The sequence below is a fragment of the Cyprinodon tularosa genome, unplaced genomic scaffold (genome assembly GCF_016077235.1).
Source record: "Cyprinodon tularosa strain WSP-4 unplaced genomic scaffold, ASM1607723v1 ctg495, whole genome shotgun sequence".
In the NCBI taxonomy this organism is placed as follows: Eukaryota; Metazoa; Chordata; class Actinopteri; order Cyprinodontiformes; family Cyprinodontidae; genus Cyprinodon; species Cyprinodon tularosa.
The window spans coordinates 637,314-647,175 of record NW_024039224.1 but is presented as its reverse complement, the minus strand read 5'-3'; the positions used below and the strand labels follow the sequence as shown (position 1 = coordinate 647,175).

The following is a 9,862-nucleotide window of genomic DNA, read 5'->3' as shown; positions in this document are numbered from 1 at the left end:
TTTGGTTTTAGTGGAATGTAGTTTGTGTTGATGCATCACCTAAACCTGAAAAAAAGATTTATATAATTTTATGGATTTGATGTTAAAGGAAAGAGTTCCAGAGGTATGAACACCATTTCAAAGTTCTGTGATATAACAGGTTTACAACATAATTACATTAGCTATCAGATTATGGGTGGCCATAGTAAAGAATTGTGTCATCCTGAAGACCTTAGATAAGATTAGATTCCTTTAATTAACCGGGTAAATGGAACTCATTGAGATTAAAAACCTCTTTTCCAAGAGTGACCTAGCAAAGGCGGCAACTTTATGGTTACATGGTTTGCTATCACAAACAGCAAACCTATCAGTTTATAAACTGCAGTCATAACATTCAAACTTGGTGTTTACTCTGTCATCTATAAAATATTGGAATTCCCTCAATCATAAATCTGTTGTCAATTTCAAGTCCTTCCATAAATCATTGCAGGTCGCTGGGGCACAGAATCTAAAAGCCTTTTTTCCAAGTTCAGTCCTGACTATGAGCAAAGTCCATATCGATTAATGTTTCTACATATATGTTCACAGAGATATGTAAGTACAAGTCCAAGAATAGATCTATAGATAAAAGTCAGCCAGTGGGAGGGCCTATGAGCATACAGGGATGGACAATCTGCACTTTCATATGCAGTAAGAAGCAATGATGTACACTGTAGATGCAACCAGGGACAAAAAGAAATTAACAGTAATTAACAGTATCCAGCTTCTTTAAAAACTGACTTGAAGCATGCATGAAAAGGCAAGTCAATTAGAGGTTACCACATGTTTGCTAACTTGCAAAGAAAACATTATTTATTTCTCATCAATTAAGATGCCTAGATATTTATAAGAAGTGAATTTCAACCCCATGCACTGTTGACAACCTGGGAGGGTTAGAAGAAAGCTGTTTACCGTTAGAAGAAAACATGGACTTTGATTAATCTGCATTTAGCACTAACTTGGGGATTGGCTGCTATAGTGGTTAGGGCATTTTTTTGGATCTCAGAGGTTCTGAGTTCAAGCCCCACTCCTACGGACTGCCATTCTGAGTCCCCGAGCAAGACCCCCCACACTGCTCCACGGGCGCTGCTCAATGGTAGCCCACTGCTCAACAAGGGGATGGGTTAAATGCAGAGAGTTAATTTCATTGCTTTGTACTTGTGACAGTGTAATAGACTTGAATTCTATTCTAACTTAAGCTGAATTAAATGTGACTAAACAGTCAAAAGCTGACTGGAACAGCTTCAGTTGTTTTGAAGCTGAGAAACAGGAACCATATAGAACTGTATCATCGGCATAGGAGTGAAACATAGCATTAGATTAATTGTCACAGAGATCATTCACATAAATTGTAAACGACAATGGCCCTAGTATGGATCCCTAAGGCTGGACATACTGAGTTCTACCCGACAGGTTATTAGAAAACCAGTTAACTGCTTGTTCATAGAGACTAATTTGTGGAGTTTATCTAGCAGAATTTCATGATTGCTTGTGTGAAAGTCTTTAAAAAGCACTGCACAGCATTCACAACAATCTAGAGCCTCTATGATATCATTAACCTCTTCAAGAGCAGCAGTATTGTACTATATTTTATGAAAACTGGACTGATTTTGGGGAAGAACATCATGAGCATCTAAAAATCAAATACAATTATTCTTTAACTTTTCTAAAACTAGAGAGAACACACAACTTAAACATTGGTCTATAGTTATTAATAACCGTCTTTAAGCAAGTAAAGAACATACACTGACTTCCATATTCTCAGAGTTTTCTTTCACAAACTGGAGCCTTAAAAAAGGTTTAATCCTTGTCAGTGAGGTATTTTTTCTGAAGGTAGTTGGTATCTTCTCAGTGTGAAGAATTGGACTTTTATCAAAACTTATAGTAATTTTAACCCTTGCCCCAATGGTTAATGTATACATAGTGCGCTTTTTCTACCCTGCCACTTTGCAGTTAGACTTTGAGCTAGTGCTGACTTACAGTATTCACAGTATAACTCCACCTTCTGTGGTGCAGGCGTACTTAGGTCATGTATGAGTCACCACCTGGCACTCAGAACACTGTCCCCCCTTGTTACAGTGACAGAATAATGCTTCTATAATGTGGCATTGTGTTGCTTGGTCCTCTGCTGTTACGAAGAGAAAGGAGATTATCTGATAGCGTGGTGACATCACAGCAGTTTATAAAGATAAAATGTCCAGAAATTAAAAAAATAAAAAGGTTGTAATTTGATTTGCAGGCACTACCTCATGGTGACTCAGGAGAAGCGTTTATTTTAACTGTTACATCTCATCAATAAAGAGATTTACACTGAGATTCACATATTATTGAAAAATAAGGACACAATACAAAATAAAGCTCTTTGTGGATCAATGATCTTTGTTCTTGATTTTTTTAATCAGTGGAAATATAAGTTTAGAACATGATTATTTCAACTTTTTTATAATTAAAATATAAAACTTTAGTATAATAACTCATAGTACTAACTTTAATCTTTTTTTTTTCTTGCACTGCAAATAATGTATTTTGTCCGTGCCACCATGTGGTTAAGACAGTAAAGGGGAGATGGAAGATAGGACAACACACAGACGCTATTCTCAACATTAAGGACTCTCAAACAAATGTACAAACACCCTCATTGTTCTATTGTTTCTTCTCCAAAACTGTTTATGCAGCAACACCAAAGACGTATTTCCTTGAAGGAATATTGCAGTTAAAACAGTTCTACTGTAAATCATGCTTATGAAAAACATACACCGCAAAGGATTTTTGAAAGATTTTATATTTGTAAAAATGTACACACACAAGTTTCCTCATTAGAGGATACAACTTTTATTGTATTTGGATGACAGACAGAAAAAAGTTATTTAAAAAAAAAAATTGAAATCATCGGGGGGAAAAAATTTACATTTTCTCTATCGAGCTGAATGTAGGTTGTTTTTGTTTTTTAAAGAAAAAGTAAACTGAGAAACATAGTCATAGTGTCATAATTGGATTTCAGGAGTTTAGGGCTTTTAGACATAACCTTTAACCTGTGTTGCGGGGGCTCTACGAGGACTGCTTTCCCCGCTGCTGAAGGTGGGAGAGCCCGGGATGCCGGGGGGACTGGACCCAGCATAGAGCAGAGAACCACCAATAAGGAGCAAAGCAGACGCCACCCAGCCGATGTAGAGGGCAGGGCCGAGCTCCCGCTTGTGTGGAGCTGCCACGTGTGGGTCGTAGAAATCCCTGATGATGGAATGGGCAGTCCAGGAGACAGGAACAAGGTAAAGGAATCCTGCGATGGCAAACAAGGCACCAGAAATACGAGCGATGCGGGCTTTGAGACTATTGATACCTATGCATTTGGTGCACTTGACTCCAAGGACCCCCAGAGCCAAGGCTACCCCACAGAGCAGGATAGAGAACACAGTGAGGCCACGGGCAGCCTGCATGTCACTGGGCAGAGCCAGCAAGCTATCATACACCTTACACTGGATCTGACCTGTGCTCTGCACTATGCAGTTCATCCACAAGCCTTCCCAGATGATTTGAGCTGTCACTATGTTGTTGCCGATAAAAGCAGTGACCCTCCACAGCGGGATGGCGCAGACTACTGCACCAGCAACCCAGCCAACAATGGACAGGATCAGGCCCATCAGCTGCATGCCTGTGGTCGCCATGATGAAAACTGTCGTTTGAATCAAAGATTTGTCCAAATTTTAAATCAGTTGATGATCCAGATGGTCAAACCAGCCCCACAAAGAAAGAAAGCAGTTTGTGTTTTCGTGACGTTGATGAAGTCCGCTTGGATTTAAAAAAAGAGAGCAGGTATCCTAAAATCCAGAGAAAAAAGTTAAACCAGTGAATGCTTTAAAAATCATCGATATTATTACAAATCAAATACCATATATTTACAACCATATTTTTAAAGAAAAGCTCATTGAAACGTATGTTTATCGTAAATATTTAGACACAGAGAGCCCCTAGTTGAGTGGATTCCATGGATTGCTCAGAGAATAGCCCTCTTTGACACACAGATGTGGGTGTGAAGCTACGCCTGGCTGGGTAAGTGGATCATCTCAGAAAAACATGAAGGGACTCAACAGAACACAAGCAGCTTTTATGGGACGCTCGTAGAGTGGGCCAACAACAACCAGTTTCATATGTCTACTCTCACATTTGAATCAGCTGAAATAATCAATCATCAGATAGGCTTACAGCTTTATGCAACAAAACTGATTCTATGGCTCTTTTTAAAAAGTAAATGAGGTTAACCAGAACTGATTAATTAAGCTCAGAACAGTAATAGTTCTCCGCAAAATATAGAATTTGAATGGAGCATCCAAGAACTTTTTGATATTTTAGTAGATTTCCTGCTAAGAAATTTAATTTCAAAGGGATAATAAATCAAAAGGACATTTATAGAATCTTGACAATTACTTTTAATTACAACACATTGTGATAGTAACCATAGAAACCCATTTCTATGCAGGAAGGCCTGATTTCTCTTTGCTTTTTTGACCTTTGCTGTATCTTTCACAAAAGAATCAAATTCTGATCAGTTAATCAGTTAAAAAAGACCCTTATACTGAGAAAAGATTTTAACTGCAGTTATGTCTGTTTAGTCTATTATCAACGTTTTAACTAAAAGCTCTGTTGTGCTTTAAAATAGGCAGTTATTTTCTTGGACATGAGAATGGATATTTACCTCCAGTGGTTTTATAACTTTTCCCACTTAAGATGATCCACAGGAAGTTTTTTTGCTGCTCCCCCCGGCAGAAAATCCCTGGAGTTGCCCTGAGAGCAAAGCGCAGGCAGAAGGAAGGCAGCAGAGCTGTGAGGCTCTCTCTCAGAGGATGGGTTGAACTGCAGCACAGAGACGGGACCAGCTCCCAACACCCTGGACAGGACCGGACTGGGCTGGAGACGGGGCTGCCCTCTAGAGATGCCAGCGTGTGTCTGTGTGGCAGTGGGCAGCAGCACGAGCATGTGTGTGTGTGTGTGTGTGTGCGTACGAATGTGTCATTGTGTGTCTCCCAGTGCCTGGTGTATGAGCACAATGCTCCGCTGTTTGGCTGTGCCCCCTCTGTCCCAGCTCTGCAGCCCTACACATCCATCTCCTTATCTCCTCTCAGTCGATGCCCTCCTCTTTATGTTTACATTTTACCTGTTTCATTATCCCTTTCACGCTATAGTGTAAATAATCAGTTAGTAATTGCACAGAATAATATGTGGTTTATTGAAGATGTCTGATATACATTTCATTTAATAAATAATTTGTCAAAATCGGGAAAATACAGAAGATAAAACCAATGACTGAAGCTCAAATGCTGCAGAAACTTGAAGTTATGATCAACGGGGCTGCATTTTTGCCACCATGCAGGCGTCCGGGACTGAAGATTGGATAAAGCCTGTCTGTGAACCTGTCTGTGAAGGTGTAAATGTGCACTCCTGATTCAGCACAGAAGAAGGAAACGAAGCCTTGGGCGTAATCCAAAAACACCGCCACAGTCTTAGGACGCTGCTCCAGAGCCACAAAGGTGACAGGAGAGGTGTTGGCAATATACTGGCCTCCAGCCTTCAGGCTCAAAGTCCAGAAACCATTGGCCGGGCAGACAGTAAACTTTCCTTTTCTGTTTATGGACTGCCTGGCGACACCCAGGTTCCACTCGATCTTGTCGCCGACCTCCACCTCCCAGTAGACCCTCCCACTGCTGAAGCCTTCCTTAGCCAGCACGTTGGCCACACGGTCAAAACGCGTTGGATGATCTGGAACCTCCTGAAGCTTGTTGGTATGCCTCACCTGTTTCCGGTCATCTGAGACGGAAAGAAACGGGTGGGCTGTCTTTCCACTGAGGTTCAGCTCAACTGAGAGGAGGGAGACAATGGTTGACACATTATGGTCAATTCATCTCATATGCTGAGAATTATAAAAACATTTACACCGTCCATATCTTACCTGTATACCTCTCTAGTCTCCTTTGTTCTAAAGACAGAGAAAAATAAATATTATTGCCGCTGAATTTGCTGCAAAGCAATTGAATAAATCCAAAGTTCAAATCCCTCACCAGCTTTGGAGAGCCTGTTGACTTCCAGTTTGATCTTTTCTAAGAGGTCTGACATCGCTCTTCTTGTGACCCCAACACAAGGGTCACTTTCAATGCTAACCCTGGACCAGTCCTTCATCTCACTGAGCTACAAGAAAACAAACAGCATGTAATGAAATTAAAAAACACCACTCTTTCATCATGTTTTCTGTTTCACATGGCGGCACTTACCGAGACAACCTGCTTCATGCCCTCACTTTGATCAAAATCCTGAGGGTCAGCTTGATTCAGGTGGTTCCTCAGCTGCTCGATTTCTTCCTTGATTTCCCTTATCAGCTTCTGCACTCTTTGCTCTTCTTCCTTTTGCTTGCTCTCAATTGCAGAGACGACAGCTTTGTGAGTTGTCTCCATAGCACATACAAGGGCTGAGAAGACTTTTTGACTCTCTCGCACCTCACGCAGGTAAGAACTCTGAAAGAAACAAAACATGGAGGACTCCTGGATATTTATACAAGCACTGAACTAATTTCTTTCAGGTAGACACTTCGACTTACCTTTTGGACCTCCAGGGAAGATTTTAGCCTCTCTATCTTGTGTAGTCTGTCCTGGATCATTTGTTGAACGTCTGTAACCTGCATACACAAAAACACAGACCTTATTATTATTCCTTTAACTCTTTTTACTTTTTTGTCACACTTAAATGTTTCCAATCATCAAAATTAATCTTGATATCAGGCAAGTTAAAACAGAATGCAGCTGTTAATTATTGTTTTACTTTATCAAAAAGGTATCCAAACTGATTTGGCCCTATATGTAAAATTAATACCCCACCTTAAAATATCATGAATTTCACAAGTCAGACCGAGGCCTAATCACTACCACAGCAGTAAAATTAATAAATGGATCATGTAGAACCTGATGGAATAAAATGGGCTAAAAGTTTTCCAAAATAATGAATTAATTCTACTTTAAAGTAATTTCAGAACAAGAATAATAAAGTTACTAACCATTGTATGGGAACTTAACCAATTTCTAAACTGTTGGGATTCAAACTACAGGTAGAGCCATCATTCATAAATAACAACAACAAAAAAATACATGGAACAGTAGTAGACCATCCCAAAGCTGGGAACCAAAATTAGAGTTCATTAACAAATCCTCCAAAAACACTCTAGAACTAAACTTCTGTAAGCCTCACTCGTCTCCTCGAGTCCAAAAATAGCAACCTTTAAGGAAGTCAAAGATAAAACCACTGATGACCAAAGAGAAGACCAAGTTCCATTGCCTAAAAATATATATTGATGATTCCCAAAAAAGCTTACTGAAACTATTTTATGGACTCTGGAGACAAAAGCAAATGTTTAAGGTAATAACCATGTTATCCCTGGCAGAAAACTAACAGGATCTCAGAGAAATAAGCTCAGTCACACCACCACACCTGGTGGTTGTAGTATAATAGTCAAGACCTATTTTACTGCTTCTGAACCTGGATGACCTGACATGATAGAGCTGTAAATTCTACCATAAAATCCTTAGCAGAATACAACCATCAATTTGTAACGTTAAGCTTAAGAACACCAAGATCCTTACAACACAAGCAAATCTTACTCTGAATAGCTCAAAAAATAAAAACTGAATATGTTCAGGCTCTAAAAAAGTCCTACATTAAATCCAACTGAAATGCTATGTCAACACCTTAACAAATAGTTAATGCCCAGAAACCCTCCGTGCTATCGCCGGTAGCGTAAAAGAATCTGATGTTAAGATAAAAAAATAAATTCCTCTTTAAACATATCTAAGAGAAAAAACATATATAGTTTTTTTTCTAAGTAAATAAATCATCATTAAATATGTGGGATATGTGGGAGTGACAGAAAAGCAAATTCATAAGAAACTTGAGGAAAAAAACTTGTCATTTCCTCATGTTTCTGTATACTGAACATTTTAGAAGTAACCAACGTGTGACATAAACAAAAAAGTACCGTCTCTTCGTCCGGTGGTTTCTGAGGCTGCGCTCTTCTGTAATTTTCACAAACATCTGCCAAAATATGGTTGACGCTGAGGTCTGGCTTGTTGGCAAACAATCTTCTACAGTCTGGACAGTATTTGGCCTGGCGTCGAGTCCAGAATTGGCTGAGGCAGGACAGGCAGAAGCTGTGTCCACAGGGTATGGTAACTGGGTTGGTGAAGATGTTTCTGCAAAGAAGGCACAGCAAGTGCTTCTCTGGTACGAGGCAGATGGAAGAGCCCATCATCTGCAGAGAATGTTAAAATATTTACTAAGAAAAGAACCATCTAATAAACCACATCATCTCTTTTTTAAGTGACTTTTCTAAAGCTTTAAAAGATTAAAATGCATGCAGGAATGGGAACAATTTTTGCTGCATTTCAAGAATAGCAGCTAGGCGTCCCGTTTTTAAGCCTGGAGGCATAACAAAGAGCATAATTTGTGCTTTTATATTTTGCATTGAAACATACCTCTCTGACTGTCCTCTCTTCCTGGTTGCTCATTGTCATTGACAATAGTGTTTACGTTCTTTGTGTTCTTGGGCTGATAGGTTAACTGAGAATGGAAGCAGAAAAGTATGTCGTCAAACAGGTAGCTACCAAACTGAGATATTTATCTTTCTACAAAACTGAACATCTAAAATGTTAAAACTGCTTTAATTCTTATTTCAGTCCTTTTGTTATTACACTTTTCACACCAGTGTAATAACAAACAAAGTAATCTCTAGTTATGTAAGAGGTTCATAAAAAGCTCAAAGGACTCACAGAGGATCATAAAGTACATTTTTAGTTAGAGTAAAGTCATTATTAAAATAGCAAACTGAATGTTTTCCTACCTTTCTAGCTCAAATGTTTCCAAAAACAAAACTTTCCCACACAAAAAAGCTTTAACTTATTCAGGTAGTGATAAGAAAAGGCTGCATCTGTTTGTTCTAAGCAGGTTTGCTCAGCTATGGGTGCTACCAAGGAGAGAGGGCAAACATTAGCAAGCTTTAACTCCACCCTTTATGATACTGAGCTGCTCCTTAACTCATTGCACGACAAGGGAGTGAAGGTGGTGCAAAGTACAGAGTGTCAACAAATCAACTACTAACAGACTTTTTTCCATAATAAATTAAATGACTGATTTTAATTGACATTTTTAAATTTAGATACCACCAGTTGGTCTTTAAGATACTTGAAATAAAAAAGACATGTTGATATGTGAAAAGTCTGACAACAAACCTTTTATTGTGGTCAGATAATCTCAGTTTGAAGAAAAAGGAATAATACAAAACATAACACTTCTTTTTCTTATCCCTGAAATGTGAAATAATAGAAATTTATGTTTTTTTTTTATTACAATCAAGGTGTATCATTTTTACACTTCCACTAGAATGTCTAAATCTCTATAAAGAGTATTCAAAAGAGTTGATTATTTTATGCACAAAGTGCTTCCGGGTTGCTTTGGTAGAGAAACAGGCCCACAGCATCACAGAACCTCCACCATGTACTTTACAGTATGCATGAAGTGCCTTTCCCTTTGGGACCTAGAAGGTTTGTTAAATAAAACTAATGTCATTGATTCTCCAGTAGCTAGACTGAATTGACAGACTTATACACTAGAATTTACTTAATTAATTAATTAACTTAAATTTGTTTCCATGATGATTGCTAGTGTCATATGATCACAACACTGGTTCATCGCTTGGGTTTAATAAAACCCTCTGTAGTGGGATGATCTGAATTTAAAGGCCTGTCCAACCTGCTAATCTGTCAACTATTAGGAAAAAATCCCAACTGCATACACAGTGTTGTAAGACAAACAT

At 38.8% G+C, this 9,862-nt stretch overlaps 2 protein-coding genes across 3 annotated transcripts; both read right to left on the bottom strand.

Moving 5' to 3' along the window:
• Positions 1-2,782: 2,782 nt before the first annotated feature.
• Positions 2,783-3,715, bottom strand: cldnk (claudin k). Its single transcript, XM_038302614.1, has one exon. It carries the CDS (start codon positions 3,678-3,680, stop codon positions 3,033-3,035), a length of 648 nt encoding a protein of 215 aa, XP_038158542.1. The 5' UTR covers positions 3,681-3,715; the 3' UTR covers positions 2,783-3,032.
• A 70-nt stretch (positions 3,716-3,785) lies between these two features.
• On the bottom strand, positions 3,786-9,029 carry btr02 (bloodthirsty-related gene family, member 2). 2 transcript variants are annotated; one of them, XM_038302612.1, is made up of 9 exons: positions 8,891-9,029; positions 8,526-8,610; positions 8,030-8,302; positions 6,602-6,679; positions 6,279-6,518; positions 6,069-6,195; positions 5,960-5,986; positions 4,709-5,868; positions 3,786-3,833 (listed from the first exon to the last, which is right to left on the bottom strand). In XM_038302612.1, exons 2-8 carry the CDS (start codon positions 8,562-8,564, stop codon positions 5,324-5,326), a joined length of 1,329 nt encoding a protein of 442 aa, XP_038158540.1. In that variant the 5' UTR covers positions 8,565-8,610; positions 8,891-9,029; the 3' UTR covers positions 3,786-3,833; positions 4,709-5,323. The 2 variants fall into 2 exon arrangements, with proteins under 2 accessions (XP_038158540.1, XP_038158541.1); XM_038302613.1 differs by having other exon boundaries at positions 8,978-8,999.
• Positions 9,030-9,862: the final 833 nt, after the last annotated feature.

Bases quoted from the DNA above. Each gene is read 5' to 3' on its own strand.
- cldnk (XM_038302614.1), bottom strand. From the start codon at position 3,680: ATGGCGACCACAGGCATGCAGCTGATGGGCCTGATCCTGTCCATTGTT.
- btr02 (XM_038302612.1), bottom strand. From the start codon at position 8,564: ATGACAATGAGCAACCAGGAAGAGAGGACAGTCAGAGAG. The intron at 8,303-8,525 runs GTATGTTTCAAT...CATTCTCTGCAG, and splicing joins AAGAGAGGACAGTCAGAGAG to ATGATGGGCTCTTCCATCTG. The intron at 6,196-6,278 runs GTAAGTGCCGCC...GTTTTCTTGTAG, and splicing joins GCATGAAGCAGGTTGTCTCG to CTCAGTGAGATGAAGGACTG.